Raw genomic sequence first — 24,058 nt, forward strand, 5'->3', positions numbered from 1 at the left:
AAACCATACTGCTTTGGAGAGGGGGGGATGGGAGGCCAGCCTTCCAGCCTATTTCTAATTAGATTTTAGAGAACTTTACCAAGAGCTGGGAAGAGTATTATTGGGCTGTAAGCCTTGGGATCAGATTTCTTTTGATAATTACCCCTTGGAATGATCCGCAGCAAACCTTTTTTCCTGACTTTTGGGAAAATCCCTGATTTTGAATAGAAGCTCATGAGTTTTAAATTCACGCCTGGCAAAGTACCAGGCGTTTCTCACAATATGGAAATATCACATACTACGAATGCCGATAAAAATATATGAAATGGATTTAGAATTATTAATTGTACTTTCAAAATCAACATGGATATTGTGGAGAAATGTTTTCATACATAAATGTAAAAAATAAATTTAATAAAAATACGTTGCTAGAAAATGCGACGTGTTTGCCTTGGTTGTGATGTCAAGATTCGTGATGTTCTACACAAAGTTCAAAGGCCAGAAACAAATAAACATGAATCGTGATGTATTGGGGCGTGGCCAATGGCATGACTGTTTTGCGGGAATTCAAAATTACAAATTTAAAAGTATTTTTTATGCTACTAATATTGACCAAAAAATTTTTTTTTCTTTACAGTATTTCATAGACCTTTATTGCTTTAAAAATGTTTTTAAAAAATTGATATCCCTATTTTCCCTCTTGTGTAATACCAGGTGGCTTTTTTGGTTCGAGGGATTTTTATATTTGATCGATTTCAGCCTCCACAACAGACACATTATTTATCAATCTCAACCTTAGTGTAGACAACGGGTAGATCTTCTTCTTTTTTTTATTGGCAGCTGTATTATATTCGACCTGCAGTGGGATTTTTTATATGTGAGTTGCATTTATTATTTACCTTGCTTATTATGTACAAGGTTTATAATTCATCAAAGTAGATTTTTCTACATTTAATAATCCTATATATTTTCTTGTAAGTATTAGAATCAGGAGGGATATTCTATAGTGGGCAACTTACACCTGGCGCCTGCTGTCCGTCATTAGCTGGACCATAGTGCAGCTTGCCTTTATTTGAACATTCTTGAGTTTTTAAGTAAAGTTTTATCCAATAAAATATGTTTTAGGCACCCAATGAAAATATGGCAATTGTCATCTAAGAAGATGTGTACTTTAATAAATAAAACATATTGTTTTTTTTCCAACATATATTTGCGTTCTGATGATTTACCCAAACATTTAATTTTGAGGAGGAAATAAATAACTCACATTTAGAAAATAGGAATTAAGTTGGGGTAGAGTGGGATTCGAACCACGGACCTTTGAGACACTAGCCACGGGACCACAGCCCGATTGTATTTTTACACCACACACAAGTGTGATTTTAATAAGAACATATTATTTTTGGGTATTTTGAATTACCCATCATCACGAAGTTGTAAATATAAACTGAATAATTGAAACCTGTGTTCTTATTAAAATAAAATTCATGTGTGACGTAAAAATATAATGCATTTTATTTATTGTATATTATATAAAATGTAAGTAAATCCCAAAACAATAAATAAAATAGATGTCTACTTGTTTAGAGTGTGATGATCTGGACTCTGGAGCTGCATATTTACCCCTTGAGAAACATAAGGCAAGAGATGGTTCCAATAAGCGATGGTTGGTTGGACACCCCAATTAGTATGTGTCAGTTTGCATAGTAGATTATTTCGTATTGCTACTTTTTTTTTGCTTTGTGTTACTGCCTTAAAGGTAAGTGAACCCGAGGTAATACTGAAATATTTCTGGTTGCTGTATGCAGCCAAAATGTTACTATCCAATATGATGTTAGGCTTCCTATCTGCATACTTATTTCTCAAGTAGAAGTAATTAGCTTGTTTTTTTTTGCACCGCAACAGGTCAGAAGGCCCAATTATAGTGGCGAATCAAAGTACAGAACACCCAGGCTTATGGAAGATCACATTTTAATTTTTGTGTTCTCACCGAGAATCGAACTTGGAACCTTCCATGGGTGAGTCAAGCGTCTTAACCACTACGCCACGGACGCTTCCGGGTTAGGTTAGCAATGGATTTATTTTTATTGTTTTTTTTTCAGCATAACACCCCAAGAGGCCCTGTTTCAGTGATGAAAGATATCACATTTAATTATTGTGATTTCACCGAGAATTGAACCTGGAAAATCCACAAGTAAAGCAATCAATCAGTCATTATGTTGCCATTATTACAGAAAAAATCAAAGGTGATGCCGTTGCGCATCAACGGCTCCAGGTTTTTTTGTTGTCACTTTAGAAATACATGTAGGATGTTCTTGACAAATTTCAGAGTACCTGTATTGACAGCATTGGTAGATCTCTTACCTTCAGACTGTAATTGGAGGCCTGGATTCAACATACACATACTTAGTACTTACCTATCTAAAATATGCCAAGGAAAACACATTAGGTATATTATGTAATAATGTGTCGTCACATATTTATATAACATTTTTGTTTCCCCTATCACTGTCTTGTTTTTTTATCTAAATCTTAACATGATTGATTAGTGATATCCTCAAAAATATATTTTTTAAAAATTGAGTTTTAGTAGGGTCTGATGCTTGCAAAGTGCGCCTGGTTGCAATGCACAGATATAAACAGTGTTTATGTTATTTTATTTGCACATACAAAACAAAATATATTTCAATCATCAATTCATACAGGTATAATTATTATTTTTGGAAATATAAATTTTATTTCACTTATATTTTTCCGTTATTCACCTTTACGAGGAAATCACCTTCTCAAGTAAAAAATGTTAATTTGTAAAGGTCTACAAATTACAACAGAATGTCATAACTGAAACGGTTTGTGATCTCGTGGCTAGTGTAGCTGTGTAAGGTTCGAGATTTGCATCCTGCTCAACCACAACTTGATTCCCATTGTCTAATAGCGAGTTATTATCTCCAACTCGTTAAAAATAGACCCGAAATTAAAATATTAGGGTAAATCGTAAGAATGCAAATATTTATTTTAAAAATAAGTAATAGTAAAAATACCCCGTAAATCTTTTTTAAATATGTATATATACATATTAAGAATACATAAAATGATAAAATTAAAATACAGTAACATTTTTATTGTATAATGTTAATATTTGACCCTCAGTGGGTGGGTTTTAATATTTATACCATTTGGATGCACACTGAGTGAATAAGTTATGTAAGAGCTGTGCTTGATGTCTTTTACCGTGAGGAAGTTCAGTGCCATGGGAAATTGGGAATAAAAATGTTTTCTTACATGCGGTAAAAATGAGAGCATTTCAATGTACGGCGAAGTTTCTCTAAAATGTATGAAAAAAAAAAAAATGATTTTAATAAATCTGAACTACTTTAAATGACGTGGCAAGTTCTTCTAAATCAACCTATGATAGAGTGTTGCGATTGATTTACAGTTTCCGGGCAGCCATCCCCAAAGGACAACTCACCGAAGAGAACCAGTGATGTCACGCGCGGAGTAATTACAAATCTTTGAAAAATCGTAGGGATGATATTATGATAGATAGAAATAAAAATGTTGGCTTAGTTTAATAGTTTATTAACAAATAAAAACCACTCAACTTCCTCAACCTCGCGGCAGGTGGACAGATCGGGAGATTTCGCCCTCCCAAATTAAAGGCGGTGCATCTAAAGTTTCACGTTTTTTTCATATTCTATGCTTAAGCATGTTTCCACGAAATTGTTTTTTAAATTATTTATTCAGTAATCCTTTGTATGAGTGCATTTACATCCGAATTTGAAATGATTACTAAAACTGTGTTTTTAGATACAGAGGTAAAGCGTCTAATATAACTTCATTAATCTAAATTCTTCATTAAAATTATTGTAGTGATATAAATAAATAAAAGTCCAGTTTATTATGTAATATGGTATATTTTAACTCTTATTAGTTTATTTATCATGTTCCTATAGTTTTGAATGAATTGGTTTCATCTCATATTATTTTTAACATTAATTACAATAAACTGTCGCAGTGTTTTGTGGTCACTGGGCTATGCTTGTTGGTTTATATGAATTTAGAATATTGAAATGTGTTATCAATAAGCACCCACTGAACTCCTCACCACAACGCCAATACAAATGTTATTATACCTGTCTGTGTTTGAGTTCTTATGCCTTATCCTTAATTGGCTATACATATTATAATATGTTGGAAGAATCTAAAAAGGACAACAGGGCGTGTTAACAATCCTGAGGAAAATTATTTATTGGCTCAGCCCTCTGTACTTAATAGTTAATATTCAACGCACACAAGCGTTCCCAAGTTCATATCTTTTACATAAAGTTCCTTAGCATTCTATTCACGTTTATGTTACAAATTAAGTTGCTTTTGATCCAGAGAAATATTTGCATCTAGACATCTACTGAAATGTGCAGAAAAGTTATTAAATAATAAAATATATCTGACTCCGTATATTTACAATAAAAAAGTGTTCAGTTTTCAGTTTTCAGTTTTACATTCTAGCAATATTAATCATGATCAAGATCATTTTGCATATTGATATAAAATATGTAATCCATTAATAATCCATTTTCAAGGCATATTTTTTTTCTGTGATAGGCAAAGGAGAAGTGAGCAGCTTGACTTAATGTAATACATAATATCTCTAACACACATACAAACATTTTGGAATTCACGAGTTACTCCTCCGGCCATTTAGAATATTTTGTTTCAACATCAAATGATGTTTCTGGTGTTAAAATTTGTACAATTCTGTGACATAAATAATTAATTACCTTAATGAGAACAAATAGTTAATTTTAATTAATATTACAAACATTTACAATGACATGTTTACCATTTCTATAAAAATCAATAAAACGTTATCATTTCTTATATACGTACATATATATTTCCAGTAACACAATATGAGAATGTTTACAGTACCGTTTCTAAATGATAAATGATATAAAAAGTAGACATATAAAATGAATAAAAAATAAGTAATAGTTAAACATAAGGCTATATTTGGCTTGCTACATCTACTCTATCACCTTTCTTTGCCTCTAACCCAGGCGGCATGGGTGAGCAATGGGGAAGAGATTGCACTCTCGTAAAACCCAAATGTACCAACCTGTTCTGGGAAAGAGGTTGTCAGTTATCACATCACTCCTCACATTTCGCTCAACTAAAGTTAAAATTACGAGACTTTCTTCAGCTATTCAGGTAAAATTGAATATAAATCTGGTGAGATTTCTTACCTTTCGTCCCTCGTTTAAGCTAGTAACTACTGTCAGTTGGGATAACTTCAAACACAGACATATTTCTAACAACGATTTGCATTTTGCACCATACTGTAGAGCTAACTTATGTCAATACTAGGATCTGGATATTCAGATACACTAGATGTCTGCCGATCGTCGAGTTATCCTGAATATTATATTATGTATAAGGAGTTTTCTCTCAACGTAAAGTATTATGACTGTGCAAGTTTGAATTGAATGGGAGTAATTATTATCGAAAGTGATACGAATATATTGAGTGCGATGGTAACGATTATTATTTTTATCATCCATAGTTTTCTTAATGTAAAGAAGTGGGAACTATACCAGTATGAGAATGAGTGGGCTTTCAGTTTACAAGGAGCCATGGCGAGGCATTCGCTTGTTTTATATCCTGCATTATGAATATAAGCACCGTTTAATTTTTTTTATTACTAATCTCTCTGTATAAGCAATAATGAATTGACACTTGAGCACTTTCCACATTGTTATTTATATATGAAACATGGAATAAACATTTCCTAGAGTAGAATATTATCGCAATCGCATTATCTAAATTTATTTTATTTGATTTTCCAATCGATTGTTGTATCTTAACAGACAAAAGTTTAAATGTTGACACAGTTGAACTGAAACAAACTTTTCTCAGTATTAAATCTGGGCACACATGAGAAGATACAACATTTATGCTTCTCTGGTACTTTCTTATGGAGCGTGCTTATTCAAAGGTGCTCTAGACTTCATGAATAACTGTGTTACATACACGGCAATTATAAGAATTTAAATTTGTTTTTTATTTTTACCAAAATGTATCAATATCATTTGATTCTTCCAATTTGATTTGATGTAATACTGCGTAAATTGAGTGGAAAGTTTCAAATTCAGTTATCTATTCACATCTCAGGAATGCAGTAGAATAGTAGTTTAGGACAGGAGGTATACACGGGGTGCCAGGAGACTGAATACGGTGAAGTCTTCCCAAGGAAGAAGAGAGTGGAGATAATGGGTGCTGAAATTCCTCCATAGAGGCTGGAAGCCTTACATGGTCTAGTAATGGGAATAAAATAATTATTACTATTGACCATTTCGTAATATTAAAAGTGCCTTTAAGTAATTTAATATTGCTCTCTATGGTTCTTATATAATTATTCTGTTATTTCTGTCTTTTATTTTAAGTGCCTAAATTAACATACTTAAATGTCTTCTAGTACCAAATTCTCTTGGAACTCGATAATTCTATTTACGAATTATAATAATATTTATCGGTCTCGTCTGTTCTCTTTATTTTGCCACACGAAATGTTATATTCCAATACCATCGCCTATCACGAGTGGCGATATTCACGGTGGACATATTCACAGTTCGGTCAGCACAAGTCAGCCGGCAAAGTAAAGAAGAACTTGGTAGACTCTTGTTGAGCAATCGGCTGCAGGTCAGCCTTAAGGTTGTAGGTGTTACTTTAGTTAGTGCTATATTATATAGCCTTTGTCGGCAGAGGGGACTTCTAAGTTTTATCTTTATAGTCATTCGTTGGGTTCGGGCGCCGCATATGTGCGAGCCACTCCTGTGTGGAGTGACTTCGCCACGGGCTCCCGTGTGGAAAAGGGGCTATTGCCCTCAACTATGTGAGGGCGAGACTATCAATATTGTATTTTTTTACAAGTTTTCGTTTGCTAAAACGATTCAGAAATAAATTCTTACAAATTTCCAAGATATATCGGGTAGAAGGTATGTATTCCTGTACACTAATCACTATACGTATGTTCCTATAAGCAGACTTTAAAGGAATCATCACTTATAAAAACATATGTATATTCATAATATTATATGTTTGTGTGTATATATAGGATTAGTAATATATTTGTTTCTTCTACGTATGCCTATCTAAAGTATTTCACCTTATATTTATTGACCTATGCATATTAACTTACAATGTTACGCTTCATTTATATTAAATATCAGTTTAGAATTTCGTGTTTGTTACACGGAAGAAGTCGCTCTAGGAGGACTGGATGGCGGAACGAGAATGCCCAAGGAAGACCTGGGGAGAGTGGTACTCTATACACACACGAGCGAGAGCAGTCCACTCCGCTGACTCAGCTGGTTGTTCCAAAAGGAAACGGTCCGCCTGTCGGCTTCTTCCGTTATAACTAATATCCTACCTATGTTATTTTATCATGTATATTTAGTATGACAATGAATGCGAATTCATAAAATGCAAATTACATTAAGGAGAATAGCTCTTAAGAAACATACACCGTTACGATCATTATTTAATTATGGGAGCTGTCATTGATCGCAGAGCCAATGTTTATGCACCTCATTCGAAGAAGGCTCTCAGAATAAGGTGTGTATCGTTGTCACGGATTGGTAAAAGGGAAATGATTTCGGCAGTCAAGTGTTTGTTTGTTTGATTGTTTGTTGGCTGGCCACAGGCCACAATGCGCAGGAAAGGTTCTGCAAAATAATGAATTCGATCAACACCATTGTCCGAAGCGCTCCTGTGTACTGTACTCGCACATGCCGGTTCGCTTTCTAGAGAATAATTTATAATGGATATATAGCGATGTGGTGCATTATTTGTCTCTAATCTCCTATGGGTGATGGTGTGGAGTACCTTGTTCCGCCCGCGCCAGGAAGCAGTAAGTACGGTCTTCTCGTAATACAATAGTAATACCCGGACCCCGAACACAGGGACGGGGGCCGGAGGAATCCGTAATCCGTACTGGTACTTAAACTCTACTCGGATAATGATGAAATATAAAGGCATGCTCGATAGTTGGTGAGGTGATACTATTTACATTTATTGTGAAACATGTTCTGGCCTAACTAATTTGGATTTAGTGCAATACGGTGGTGAGTTTACATACACAGAATATGCACGCATACTTTTATGCGTGTATTTGTGTTTGTAATATCTTTAATAGTATAATATATACAGGTTTTCAGTAAATTTAAACTATATGAAGTAATGTTTCCTCTCTGATACTCGAACATAAAACCTACTTGTATTATTATAACACATTTAGTAAAACATATACATATACAATATAAATATATAATGTTTATTTTTTATAAGCGTATGCAATATACATAGATGGTAAATTTACCAAAATATGTGTAAATAATTATTTCTAGTAGGTACTTTAATCTTCATCTTTCAAGGAACCAGTTTCATGCATATAATTGTGGTTTGTACTGTACATTACTAGCACATGTTATAAATTATTATTCTCGTATAAAACCATATTATATCTCACACAAATGCTTAGCATGTTTGGAAAACAACAATAATAATAATATGTAGGTACATATGTAGTATTTAAAAAAATATTATTATCTATTTGAATATTGCTTGCGTTAGGTAAGAGTAGTCAACAGATTAAATAAAACATATACATATATATATATATATTTAAAATTTCACATGTTCAACACTATATAAATAAAATTTGTGTTTTCCTTTTTGGCAAAAAATATTCATACAAGTATACATAATATATGTATTGTAAATAATTAATATATATATATATATAATATCATCTATGTATATTACATTAACATTTCAGTATCATAGCAATATTATAATAATATGTAGGATGGAAGTTTGACAAAATTATTTTATGTGCGCATTTTGAGTCAAAATGCAGTTTGTATTCGCATTTAAATAATTACCCCTACAATAATGTAAATAATGATTTCTACTTCATATTCATAAGGTGAAGTTTTATAATGTAACCTTGTAGGTAGTGAAACGTGTGTGATTGGTTGGACAATCGAGCCCCATCGCCCGACCGGGCAGGTGAAGCGACATGCAACACAAATAATTATTTTGCTCAAAGGAGGATTTAGAATATAAAACGACACAAGTGAGCATCGTCGGTAGGTATAGCCACTCGCAGTCTTTATTCGGTGAATATGTGGCAGTGGCGGTTATAGTAAACCTGCGGGTCAGAGGTTCGAGGTCAGCACTGGGCTCTTCTGATGCTCTTCGAAATACTGGTTCTCGATTACTACTTGCTACTCAACTCCACCCCGACCAATTACACCTGATCGCAAGCCCAGTTCTCGACGGCCCGGACCTATGTTCCGGAACTACACATTACTTCTCTGCCATGGGCCATGCTCCTAGTGAATCAGTGAGCAGTTCTAAGTTTGTACATCGCATCTAAATGTGCCAAATAAATTAAAAATACGAAAGTACTTAATTAAAAATTAAATTAAAATTACTTAAATAAATCTACATAAAACCAAAATACAACTTAATATTACAAAAAGGGTCGACGATGAAAAGCCGAAAAAGCCATTTTGTGCATTGAATAATTAAATTACAAACATTTTCATTAATATTATTAAAAGAATTCCCTTTAAGCTAATGTAAAAGGACAACTTAATCAAAGCACAGGTAACATTGAAATTAAGAATGTTTTAACTTTAAAGATTAATACATCATAATACATCATATGGTAATTTGATTCTTAAAACATTCAATTTTACTTAAGTTAATTTCAAAATAGCTTTATCGGTAGACACAATCGTTTAATTCAATCAATACAATATGTTGAAGCTCTCTACAAAATACGGTATGATTAGGATTACCAGAAATCTTTATGTACAGTAGAGTTAATTTGTAAAGTTTTAAATTATTACGCATACAAAGTATTATTTAATTAATTTGTATGTTATCATAATTTAAAATTTCATTCATTTTGACTCTTTCTAAATTGTTGAGTGCTAGTAAGTAAAATAAATGAACATTTTATTTACTATTATAAGTTAATCTTACAAGTAAAAGAAGTTATTGTCTTTATTTAGTAAATCCTTTCATTTTGACTATGATTATAATCTGAGAAATTTTCTTATATTTACAAAAGGACAATAAACTAAAGTGCAGTCAACGTGGAAGTTCAGTGCTACGGGACATCGGATAGAGCATTTAATTGTATGTGAAAAATGATCAAAAATGAACTACTTTGAAACGTCACGGGTTCATGTAAACAATCAATTATAGCGTTTTATTTGCTGTGATAGGTGTCCGGTTTCAAAGTAGCAATGTTTTTCAAAGTTTAGTGTGTTTTGACAGGTTCAGGGTTTTCCTTTTAAATATCAGGAAAACTTACCGACTACAGCTCGTGACGTCACGGGCGGTGTAATTTCAATTACATTCGATTATAATATGAAAATAAAAATATTTTTCTGAGCTGAGTTTGATAGTCTATTAACAAATAAATAAAAAAAATCACTGAACTTCCTCATTGTATATATATAATATATTGCCACCGGGCAAATAATACATATCAATTGATTTGCTCGAATGCTACTCATTTTCTAGATGTATATGATATTAACACATTGACATTTTTTGTAAAATATTTATTAATACGATTAATTTAATTAATTGTGATGTAAATACAAAACTAATTTATTCAGAAAATTGAATTGTGTTCATTGTAAAATTTCAATTCGTTGAATCTAATTTAGCAACATCATTACCATCATAGAAGTCTATTATAATTGAATGCGCATTATAAATACAATGAAAAAATATGAGTATAATAACTATGATAAATACTTCTAATGAAACTAATTAATAAGCATTTTCTTTAAATGATTTTTTGAAAACAAGAAAATATGCAAAAGTGTGGTCATGAGAGCCTAATATAAAAAGGTACGCTCAATAATAATTTAACGATTAATAAAAAATACTTTGAGAGTGGGTTAAAACTGAGAATAAAAATTAATATTACTTATATTTTTACTACTAGCAGTAATAAACGAATATTTGGTACTCACTTATTTTACAATAATTTAGTGATATAATTTATTTATAAAAAGAGAAGGTTTTATTAAATCTGGTAAAATTACCCTCCCTTTAAAACCATCTCAGCATGCGAATTTTTGTCGTAGAAAATAAAATATGTCGTTAAATTTCTAGTTAACACACATGCACTATATGGGAGTATGGGTAAATGAATGATATCCTAGCGATTTCTGGTATTCCTAACTTAGATGCAAGCAACTGTAGCCTACACTAGAGGCCGGGTTCAAAACATCACCAAACTGTACGGAATGTTATATTTCCACACCAGTGACGTATTTCACGTTGAAAATGCGTACGCGAGATACAGTTTCCAGTGGACGCTTGAGCACGCGTCCAACGAGTTTTATGGATGCTAATGTTTTGGCGTGCCGGCTTCGAGAACACCATATTAGGGCGGAGCATCAGAAGAGAAAATCATATCAGTTTCCTCTACTTGTCTTCTTCCAGGAGAACTAAGTCGTCAGCGACCACATCAGACACGTGTAGGTAAATGATCCAGTACATGAGGTTGAAACACACGAAGCACACTGGAAACACGATGCGGGAGTACTTGTCGATGTCCGACGGAGTTATTCCGAGCAGCTTGTTGATATCCTGTAAAGGTACATTACGAACAATCAATCAAAGCAAAAACCTTTCATCCGAAGACCTCAGAATACAGAAGAAAACAAGCGTGAATCTTTTATAGCGAAAGCCTTTTCTAACAGTATTTGCTAGTCAATGTTTAAGGCAAATAGATTTCTCGAGAGGTTCTTATTAATCTAAAATAGGACCTCAGATTTTTCAATGAAATTTTGAAAGGAAAATCAATGAAGGTCTAGGCATTTAAATATGGATGCTAAATGATTGTCAAATGGTGATTGTACATAACAGAGTGCGTAAAGTGATTACTGCAATCAGTCAATGACAGGTTGGGCCCTAGTAATGCCTGGACATCCATGTTTCTTCCTCAAAAATCTATCGGTCTTAGTAAAAATACTGTATTTTTTTAATTCAGACAATATGCACAATGGAAAAAAAAGATCAAAGCCTTCAATAACAATATATTTTCTTTGTATTCTGAATGTCTGATCCTTATTACCATATTTAATAATTAGAAAGTATAGAAATGATAAATAATTTATATAATTAAAGAAACTTGAAGCTTGGAAATGTAAAAAAATACCGGACGACCGTATAGGATAAAGTAACAAGTTTTTCTATTAATTAACTATCTCACATTTTCAGTGATACGATTTTTTTTCCCCCAACGAGTGAAAATCACTTGAATCAAGTTGTGAGTGAGGAAACTGATAGTTATTATTCATGAAAAAAAATAGACACTAGAATTTGTTCAAGTAACAAATTGATATCCAATCAGCAAAAATAATTGGCACTCGGCTCGAATTTATGTTTTCCAATACGAATATTAAGTGTCTTTTCTATTCGAGACAGCTAAAGGTTGATCATTAAGAATAAAAAAATTTCTGGTAGCAGAGTTAAGATTATTGAAATTTAATTATTTCATTCATTCTGAATTGAAATAAGCTTTAAAATAATTTACTTTTTAAAAAGCAATTCGCGTACTGAAATATTACATTTATTTAACTTCAAATAATACTAACTCTACTGAAAAAGAAATCCATACAACAAAACATCAGTTTTAGCAATTATAAAACAGAAAAAGAAATATCGATAATTAAAACATAAAAATCTGTAAATACAGAAATATGGTATTATGTAAAATTTGAAAATGTTTTTTCATTTGGTATTTAAATATTTAGGAAACTCTAAAAGGAAACCGAGACTATACAAAATTATAATTAAAAAATGATTAAGGAATGTACACAAAAAAAAGAAATTTTATTTTCTGCCATACTTTCTAAGAATGGATGGGTCCATTCGAGAGAAAAAAATAAGAAGTAAAATAACTTTAATTTGTGCCCGAGGAAAATGTGGTGATATTTTTTTATCATTCAACAAAATACTGGTTCGAAATCTTTTCTTAAATACAAAAGATTATATTCTACCGGTAAATTTTTTATGACATTAAAAGGTCGTGAATTCAGGAATGAGATAGATTTAAACAAAAAGTGTACCCTAAACATTTTTTCTAACGGGTAATAAAAAAACATGGATAAATATACTATGCAAAAAACAGAAGTAGTATAGATTTGTGTTATTGTTTGAATACATAATTAGTAGACACATTATATTTGCTTTTTTATCAAATGAATCAGAAATAAGAATAATAATTTCATAATGAATGATTTATTAAATGAGTGAAAATATACAAATCAATACTAGTAAATATTTGTATTTAACCACTTACCGATTTATTATGTCTACCAGTTTTGAGACGTACCCGTCTCTTCGTCAGGACACTCACTACACCAACGTGCAAATACTAAAATACAGTTTCACCTTTACCATCACCGTAGTATACAAAGTATTTACGAAAAAATACGTAAATTACATGGAGAGTTAAAGGGGATGCAAACACCGCCATGTCCAAACATGGATGTAATTTATGTATTTTTTCATAAATACTTTGTTAACTACGGTGATGGCAAAGCCGAAAGTGTATTTTAGTATTTGCATGTTGGTTTAGTGAGTGTCCTGACGAAAACATTGGCACGTCTCGAAACCGGTAGATATAAAAAGTCGGTAAGTGGATAAATAAATACAAATATTTATCATAAAGTTGACGTTCGACCATAAAGTTAATGATTTGAACATAAAAAATAAAATAAAAAAATGGATATACTTTTATCAAACTGAGAATTATTTATGATGGATCGATCCTGTATAAAAATGATGTTGACTTACCTTAGAAGAAAATGGAAGGCGTTATAAGGCACATAAAAATACAAAATATTGCAAATTTCAGGAATAAATCTGACAGTAAATATTTAATTTATTTATTTAAACGCTTATATGAGTACAACGAGAAAATATTTGAAATGTTTACAAAAATGTATAATATATACTCGCATATTTTACAATATAACAAAATTAAATAATATAATATGTAATATAATTAAATCAAATTGCTAAATTTCATTCACATTTCGCAAAAATATATATTTTTCAAACACTTGAATCGCATAATTTAAAATGAAGATATATATATCACTCGAACGACATGGATTCGATAAATATATAAGATGGATCAAAAGGCATAAAAATCAAATCGAATTAAAAAATGTGTACAGATTATAATATTACGAGTATTATTTAACGCACATAACAATCGGATAATAAACTCGCATATCGGAATCGATTCAGCAAAATAACGCTTTAAAATATTATTTGGTTAGAAAACAAATCAACGCATGGTTCGATGTAGAAGATGCAGATAAATATCGCAAATCGCAAAAAAATCAGTATGTATTACAATAAAATACATCGTAAAAATTGAGTTAAATAATAATATTTTGACCGAACCTCCAACTGTCCCGTTGTTAAAATAATATGTTGTCTCTTGAAACACATTTTCAATGGTTAATTTGATCATAAAAATCAAGTGAAGTAATTAAAATCTTTAACAACATACATTAACTAAGAAATTATTGTTACTTTTCTAAAATCCAACAATAATAACATGAATTAATAAGAAAATAATGTAATTACAAGTAATATAAAAATATGCCGAATTTAAAACCGTGAAAATAACGAAACTTGTTTTATCCCATGCCGATATGATTTGATAGAGTTTGATTTTATCAGTTTAGTAAGCGTTAATTAAAACGAAACGGTAGGAATAATTTGTACCGATATTAAAAAAAACAAAACCAAAATAATTATTTACACAATCATAGAAACTGAAGAAAATTAATTTTGTATTAATTACCGATTCAGTAATCAATTTCAATATTAGTGTAAATGACATTGTATGAAAATTCGAGATATTGGTTTGGATAATTTTGTTAAAATGTTTTGATAGTCACAATAGTACAAATATTTACAGTTACAAATGTTTTACTAAAATGTTTATCACGACGATTATTTGAATATAATTACATTGTTGAATATTTAATAAATTATAATGCAGAAAACTAAACGCGAGCTGTAATCACTTTGGTTTTGTTTTCCGAATATGTTATATTATAAACCAAAAGGTAATTTATTGCTTTTGCTAATAATCAAATTAAAAAAATAATAATTTAAAAAATCCAGGGAAACGAATCTATGTCAGGTCGAAAGCTTCTCACTAAAATCGGTTTACAGAAAAATAATTATTTACCATTATGTCTTGGCGTTAATTACAACAGCTAGAATAGCTTGTATGAACATTTTATTTTCGATTTGTAATATAATTATAAAGACAGCGTAGTTTACGCATTTTTTATATCGTTTTGAAATATTTCTCGGGTTCAATTTTAGTGAAGTTTCAACCGATTTTCAGGAAATGTATTATAACACATCATAAGTTATCGATGTCTGACTCCAATTTTTCATTCGAACATTGGAATATTTGGGTGAAATTTTATATAACTGATGACCGATCGATGAAAATTTTATGGACATATTACAATGTTGTTATGAAAAAATCGAGTTGAGTATAAATGTATCCTCGGTTTATCACAAGAAGTCACTAACATAACAATAGTGGGTGGAGAAATTATTAAATGGTAATATATATGCTTTCAACTTTTGTAAACTTGATAATGGTCCGACACTTTTTGAACCGAACTTATTTAACCACATAAGACTTTGTTTTAGTAAAACAAAATGGGTCACAATCAAATATGTTTTTCACCTATTACAGTTCAATGTGCAGTTAAATAAAAACCTTATTTAGTTGCTCATTAGTCATATATGTTAGTATGCCTTAGTACGGGTCTTCTCCTACTAGGCATTACTTTATAATATATAGCTATTAAAAAATAAAAAAAAAGAATAACAAAATAGTGAATCACTAACCAACCACTAAATGTATACATAATATAGTGGTTTAATGTATTGTAATATCATGAGTAACTTCTTGCAGTAAAGAGGCGATATAAAAAAAAAAACATCAGAGAACCTTGAACCCAGAGAAAGTGCTTGTCAACATTACCAAGCGGTACGGTGGAGAGCGCGGCGGCGAAATATCTAACTAAAAGATCTCTCAAAAGGGTTCAACTGGCGGCTAGCGGATTGTCTCAGAGTTCAAACAAACCCGTTGGCGGGTACTGCGGCCCGGTAGTGCGGCCAACGCGAACATGTATGTGGCGAGTTCGATACGGATTGCCGTCGCGCCCGCCGCCGCGAGCTGTACTTGGACAAGCGCTCACTGCCCCCTGTTGAACGTCGCGAGAAGCATACCTTGCCAGGGTGGATGAGGTGGGCAGGAGGTGCCGGAGGGTTCTCCTCGTCCCCTCCCCCGCGTCCTCCATTGATGGTGTTCTCCAGAGTACCCCCCTTGGAGTGCGCCTTGGGATCGTGGACCTTGAATCTCACCTCCTGGAACAAGCGTTCCACTAACAAGTACAGGTATACCTAAACAAAACGAGCTCCAAAAAGGCTTAGAGCGGTTTAACAATGGAAAAAATTAGGAAATGTACGGTATAAACAAGTTTAATAAAAACATTTCTGGAATTTTCAATTGACTTTGTTTCAGCTTTCATAGAATCTTGATTGACATGTTTTTGAGTTATGATTCAGTTTTTGAAGATTTATCACGCAGAAAGTATAGTCAAACTCAAGAGCTAATTGTTGTCTAGTTCAAACTGGTTGAATTTTGATTGTTATATTTAAAATTTCAGCTTAAATACTTACAGAGGCTCTTCCTGGAGGTCCTTGTCTGCTCATGGTTCCTCCCTTTGGTCCATGGTCTCCTGGAGGTGGCCCTTCCGCTTGCATCTTCTTCTCGGCAGCAATCTTCTGAATTGCCATGAATCTCTGTTTCCTCATCTGGATTCTTTTGGCCATGTAGCCCACCGTGGCATATTCTACAATGGGTAAACGGACAAGTCGATCCATCTAGATATGTTTTGTGCGATCAATAAAGAAACTGTACTCTTCCATTTCGATCAAGTAAATACTGAAAAACTTTATATTTTAAAGATCACGTATTTCTGTTCAATTAATTGACTGTGTTCAGTGTCAATAAAATACTCAAAAAACATAATTAGAAAACATGAAATTTTCAAACTCATTCATATCGGACCAAGGATATCAGAAGAATGATCATTTTAAACACCCACCTAAAAATGATTTGCTTAATTTTGGTATCGGTCAAAATATCAATACTTTACATAAAGCAATGAAAACTACAGAAGGCACTAAAATACTTCAATTCAGATAGTTGCAAGTGCCTCAGTATAATGCTATAAAATCTTTAAGGTCAACAAACAAAACATCGCAGGCTGTTTTTTTCAGAATGACGCAAGCAATGGTAAAAGTGCAAGAAATTATATCTGTTAGTAGTCAACAAACGTATTGGATCTAGGCATATCATGAGACCCTGATCACAAATTGGAAAAGTTCTCTGCTTGTATACAAATTATATTTTAAGAGTTTGAATAATACATTATATCTAATACGTAGATAGTTTCCTTTGACGATGTTTGGTTGTTCCGTAACTTAAAGATATTAAATTACAGTGGCATTAAGAAAAACAATCGTCCTTCCGATTCTTAGGTCCATGAGTAAGCCTTGTTCCGATATGTCTGTGTTCGCACAGTCGCAAGCTATTTAAAAAATAAATGTTTCAACGAGTGGATTTTCCAAACAGTAAACGAATAATTATAAATATCCATAAAATGTATCATTTTGATCACCGTCACCTTAGCTTAACATGGATTAGATTACAACGAAGTATTTGAGATACTTATTTTAAGAATCCTAAATGTCGCTGTACTTACTGCAAAGACGATGTTTATGGGTTTTAGAGATAGTGAAAAAGTACTTTTAAAAAATCTCCAGTTCAACAGAGCTGTAAATAATTTGACAAGCTTTAAGATAATTTATGAGAAGCTTGCACAAATTATTTTCATAAGGGTTGGAGCAGAAACGTATACAGATAAAAACGTATTGTTTGGTCTATTTTTTTACGCTTTAAGTTTACATTCCACTCGTTGAGTAGAGTTGAAATAATCAAGAACGCCGGTAAAGATAATGTAACACAGGAACCTGATAAAAATATTTATCTGTTTTTTTACACACGAGTATCTCAGGTTTCACGTATTTTTTTCGATAGCTCCCAAAACTGTACCTGCGTACAGAAAACTCGATCATGCGTTACTGACATTCTTGCATTATTTAATTTTAAGTTTTATCTGTGGGTAGAAGATTACCTAGCAAACTTGCAAAAACCATCACGAAGCAGGTTCCCAAGTAGACGTCGATAGACTTGACGTAGGAAATCTTCGGGAGAGCGGCGTTGGTCGAGGACATAAGGGTGGTCATGGTCAGCACGGTGGTAACTCCTAAAGCCACTCTGGCAGGTGTCGCGTTCCTGTTCAGCCAGAAGGAGACCCAGGAGATGATGACGATCAGACCGGATGGGATGTAGATCTGGATCAGGTAGTATCCCATAGATCTGACGAATTGGATCTCGCAAGCCAGTCGGGAATAGTTTCCTAGACGTTACAAAACTATAAGACTCGGAACAAAAACTTCAGAATCGTTCATAAATTACGGTGATATAAATAAATTTACCACACGTCCGTAAAGATTTAGACATAATAATATTATTTATTGAACTATCATTTGAAAGACATGTGATTTATATCGCCTACGCTAATTAATTAGTTATTGTGTAGAAATGATAAAATTTATGTTGCGATTATAGAAAATTTTCATTAAAAATAATTTACTTGAAATGTTTTTATGATACTATAATTAATTCATTATTGGTTTCCATTAATAATCAATCAACGAAATGTATTCAAAAATATGGAAATGTAGGTATTTTGTAAATGTTAATTAAGGTTAAATTAATAGAAAGACTGATACAATTATGATGTCATTAAGTTTCACAAATAATATTGGTAGATTTTTAAATTTCAAAACAAACTAAATAATTTATGAAAGTGATTGAAAGTATTTTTTTCAACAAAACACTGTTTTATTTTTTATGGTTACAGTATCGGGTATCTTACTTAAGAAGAAAATAAATTATATGTTTTAACTTTTATGCATTCATCATAATATTAATATTAGAGTCTCATCGCTGATAAAACACCCGATTTCTGCTTACGGCAAAGAATACAAAAAAGGGAAATTCTTATTTTGATTGAAAAAATATTTTAACTATAGTAATAATATTGGTTGTGTAATAGAGATTATCGTTTTACAAGCAATGAGACCTTTTGTTCGGACAGATGAGGCGAATGATCGGGTGTAGGTTCGTGAGAAATTGTCCACCAGATCATAAACTTGAGTCATGTTAGTATTAAGTACCTACATAATAATATGTGATATCGGTCTTTCACATAGTGTATAATCTTTTACGAATCCGAGACGTGATCACCTGCCTCACCTCGTTGAACACAGTTCGAGCGCACAAACACAACGTGTAAACGAATCACGCACACAGTGGGATGTATATTTATTATTAAATAGTATTTTTTTAAATGTGTCTACTAAAATGAACACCGTATCACGAGAGATAAGGGTTCACAAAATGCTTTGGAAGCACATAGAGAAGCTGTGCGAGCGGTGTGCTGTGCATCGGAGTTGTGACCGAAATTAAGTAGGTACACAGTATTCTCTGTTACGTTCAACTTTTATTCGATTTATTATCTAATTGATGAGTTAATTGTCGAGTGTGGATATATAAAGTAAATTTACATGACGCCGTATAAGAAAGCGATGGAGAATATTCGTCTTTACTTGTAGGTAAAATTTAGGAACCAATCTGGATGCCAATTTGTTAGCAAAATATCGAACCAATAAAGAAAAAAAATGATTAAAGCGAATTTACATGCCAGAATATTAACAATCTATAAAAATTGAATTTCAATGAAAGTATTAAATTCTTAAAAAGCGAAAACATAGAAAACGTTTCCCGCGGGTATCTACATACTAAAGCCATATTGGTCTGTCGCATGTCGGGAAGAGCAGGTAGAGTGGTGAAGTAGGGAGCTGTTGGGCGTGTTGCGCGCAGGGAACATGGCCAACACGTACCTGTGGTGAGACTGATCTCCATGGCGCGCTGCCGGTGTCCCAGCACCTTGAACTGCGGCAAGGACACCTCGTTGGAGACTCCCACCGAGTTGGGGCCCTCGTTCCACTTATAGCGGATATCCCTCATCGTGTAGCCGACTGTATAGTGAAGAGAATGAGTGACCCCGGACCCATTTCAGTGGGTTTTGTTACGGTACAATGGGTTTGGGGTCTACTTACCTTCCCTCGTTAGCGGTCAATTCGGAAAGAATGTACATACGAAAAAAGGAAACGTAATGTGCAGCGTTATGGAAGCTATGGTAACCGACTGAGGGTGAGAGTGACCGCCCGGCGCGCGGCGGGGGTAGTGCTTGTGCGGCCAGGACAGGCTGTACCTGTGCTCAGATTAATTTCTGTCGCCCGCTGCCTGTGGCCCAGAACTCGGAATTGCGGGAGCTGCACCTCGTTGCTCATGCCCACGCTACTGAGTCCGTCCCGCCAGAAGTAGCGAATATCGCGCATTGTGTATCCGACTCCAGAGCCAAACAGAGCAAACACACAAAATGCCGTCATTTACATTACAACATGACACCGTCCATCTCGCTAGAGCTACAGCCGACCGGCCGCTAGGGGCATGCCCGCTGGAGGCCGGTCGGCGCCACTTGAGGGTGAGAGTATGGGTGTTGTATGAAGTAACATTCATCGGGTTCGGAAGTTTGAGGCACCGGGCTTGGGAAGCCACCGGCATGGGCCTTGATAAGCGATACGCTGATTCAACTTCAGAACCGGATGTCGATGGATGAGAGAAACATAAAGCTACATTTGGCATGAAATTATCAATAATAAAAATGAAAATGTTCGTAAATTATATAGGTTTACAAAAAACACGTATTAACGACAAACAAAAAATATAAAATACAATTACTAATACTAAAGAATAAATTAAAATATACCGGTCGAGAAACAAAAAGAAATAAAAATATTAAGAAGACAATCGTGACCACTCACTCAGCCGTGCCAAGCCAGAGAGCGATTGGAAGCGGAAGCTAGCCATCAAAAATAAAAAGGAAGGTTAATAAACAATCCATGCAGTGTTGTATAAACCAGTGAGCTGGGTGGGGAGGGGTAGGGCATGCAGGTGAGCGTGCTCGGGGCGTGAGCCATGCGTGCCATCAACTCATAAACAACGGAACGATGAGACTGAGGTATAATGTTGTAAGTTCGCAATCCACAACATGGTCGCCCGCTGATCGTTTCAGCAACGGAGTCCGCGCGGGCGGGGCGGCTGGGTTTACTGAGGAATTGATGCACAATGCGGCGATGTTCGTTCCCTTTTGTCAAAGTTTTCAAACGTAAATGCTAAATATAGTATGATCCATCGGCACTACTGGCAGTCGGCAGTCGGCAGTCGGCAGTCGGCAGTCGGCAGTCGACAGTCGGTGGATCGGCCTGCAAGTACGGTTCTCAGTATGTTATGCAGTCCGCCGGGCGGGCGGGCCGCCGCGCCGCCGCGCCGCCGCGCCGCCGCCGCCGGTCGCTATTGTCGCACCGCTCAGTGGTCACACAGCTGTATAGACAGTCTGCCTTCCGCGGGTGCTGTATTCGAGAAGGAGACCGACATTTAACCAAACCAAACCAAACCAAAGTAACGAAATCATATATAAATATCTGGGGTGGATATATAGACAAACTTCAATCTCTCGATATAATATTAAACGAGTATTATACGTTGGATGCGCCGTTACGCCCGAATCAAATAACTATTTTACACTACTCGGTGTTGGGAATAAAACAGAAACGGACAGCGGTAGTCTGTGTGTTCAACCTTTCATCGTTTATAACGGGGCATCCTTTGCAGTCATATCAGTAGCATTAAATTCATTTCTATACCAAAGTCTAGTAATTGATTCAAAGCCTTTGCTCGATTCACAATATTCTATTAAATTATTTTTTGAACCTCTTTTCATTCCATAATCAGTTTACAAGGATTTCAAGGATATTTGATGGGATTTTTCTGAGTGTGAAAATTAAAAACAGCTTTTTCAATTATTCAAATAAAAATAAATAACCGTTTGATATTATATTATAGTAAAGTTTACTGTTACATTATATATTCATATCTGTTCATTTGTTATTTGAAATAGTTTTACCTACATGTAAACTATTAAAAGTGAATTTGTTACAACACTATATATAAATATGTACATAAAAACGTTTTCGGTCATATTAATTTAACATTTCAATCGTTTTCGCTCAGAATAATCGTATTCAGAAGTCCCTGAATAAACATTTATAATTAATATACAAGAACTTTGAAGCAAACACGCGACTTGATAAAAAATAGATACATGTAAATATTAAATTGTAATTGTATATTAACAATATGAAGCATACTTGTAAATATTACAGTTTGTTCACGTTTTTGTACAAATGCACCGCAGTGCGATATGTAAAATAATCTGATGTTTTATATTTAACTAAAACTTGAGTAATTTGCTATAATTTGGTAAAATTGAGGTGAGCAAATGCGACTGTGTGTACGGTATCACGATAAAGCAACGCCAGGAAATGAAATTCACATGTAACACAACGACTGAAATGAACACAACATAAGGGACAAACAAACAAGCTGTATTGACAGTGAGACACGTTATATCAATCCATACCTTCAGACAAACAGATTTTCTGACACCAAGACAAACAGTTATTAAATTTAGTGAAACGAAACATTTAATGTGGAAACTATAATTAAACTATAAACATATAAACATATAATAGTTTTAAAATAAAAATGGGTTCTTTAAAAAAAACAAAATAAAGTATTTTTATTTTTACAATGATATCAAGTAAATGAGTATTATTTATTCAGGAAAATTTGTGGCTGATTTCTAAAATGCTCTATTAGTATATTTCGAACGCAAATTAATCGGAAATTTTATTATGCTTCTTAGTTTTTCTCACAATAAAGTTTGCTTTAGAATAGAAACTATAACAAATTGTTTGTTTGTTGGTGAATTTCAAAATAAATTTGTATTTTAAATGACCTATGTGTGATTGAAGATAGTGTGTCGCTATGAAGAGATACGGGAATAATTGTGTTTTTTTCGTTATTATTTCGCAAAAATTTCAATTTGTTTCTCAGAAATGATTTTATATTTTATTTTTAGCACAACACACAACATAAAACATTTATAATGATCATTAAAAATACTAATAGAACTTTCTAGAAATAAGTGATTCAAACTGATAATAAATATTTATTTATTCGTGCGTTTTACTAATAATTTCTTTTTGATGCCAGAAAAGTTTTTTTTTAAACCTAGGTACTTATATTTTTTTTCATATGTTCGAAAAAAAACAACATAAATGTCTTTATTATTGAAATGTCCCATTGTCTTGCAATTTAAATTGTTAAGTGGCTGGGTCATGTTATTTCTGTCATCGTGTAAGTAGTAAAGTAATATTCCCTCAGCACGCTTTTTAGTTATTTAAAATGGTTTCAAATTTTGTATGTAAATTGAATGTAGTAATATTTTAAAGAGGATGGATTCAAACCATTCCGAAGATGTGTGCACGTGAACACTCAAAAACAACGTACATTAGCCATCATTGTGAGTTAAGTGTGAGTTTAAGGAAATTGAGGAAAAAAGATTTATACTTACAACTTTCTATCTCAATATGGCAAAGTTGTCTATCCATTGGAAAATATTGGAGATTCATTGGGCAAGACGCCGTGATTGTCAATCTGAAAATAATAATAACAAACGAGGGATTAATTTTTTGAAAGATTACAATATGAAAAAAAATCAAATGGATATTTTTTGTTTTTACACATCACATTGAAATATCACGAGATAGTTCGATGCCAGACTTTCCTCATATTTTTTATTTAAGTTTTAAAATGTGTTATGTAAAATAT

The 24,058-nt window shown here is 33.2% G+C and overlaps 1 protein-coding gene across 3 annotated transcripts in view; it reads right to left on the bottom strand.

Annotated features, from left to right (window-relative positions):
* Positions 1 to 10,854: 10,854 nt before the first annotated feature.
* The window catches only part of Rdl (Resistant to dieldrin), a 190,693-nt gene continuing 177,489 nt past the window's right edge, over positions 10,855 to 24,058 (bottom strand). For 2 of the 3 annotated variants that reach the window (XM_088243622.1, XM_088243621.1), the window contains exons 5-10: positions 23,802 to 23,884; positions 20,161 to 20,298; positions 18,327 to 18,611; positions 16,807 to 16,979; positions 16,354 to 16,488; positions 10,855 to 11,658 (exon numbers count right to left, since the gene is read on the bottom strand). In XM_088243622.1, coding sequence (XP_088099748.1) covers positions 11,494 to 11,658; positions 16,354 to 16,488; positions 16,807 to 16,979; positions 18,327 to 18,611; positions 20,161 to 20,298; positions 23,802 to 23,884 — 979 coding nt within the window. In that variant the 3' untranslated portion in view covers positions 10,855 to 11,493. Of the gene's footprint in view, positions 11,659 to 16,353; positions 16,492 to 16,806; positions 16,980 to 18,326; positions 18,612 to 20,160; positions 20,299 to 23,801; positions 23,885 to 24,058 lie in introns of all 3 variants that reach the window. The other variant, XM_088243620.1, reaches the window with a different exon arrangement.

Source organism: Micrasema longulum, unplaced genomic scaffold, assembly GCF_059751315.1.
Source record: "Micrasema longulum isolate JH-2025_06_02 unplaced genomic scaffold, ASM5975131v1 h1tg000220l, whole genome shotgun sequence".
Taxonomy (NCBI): Eukaryota; Metazoa; Arthropoda; class Insecta; order Trichoptera; family Brachycentridae; genus Micrasema; species Micrasema longulum.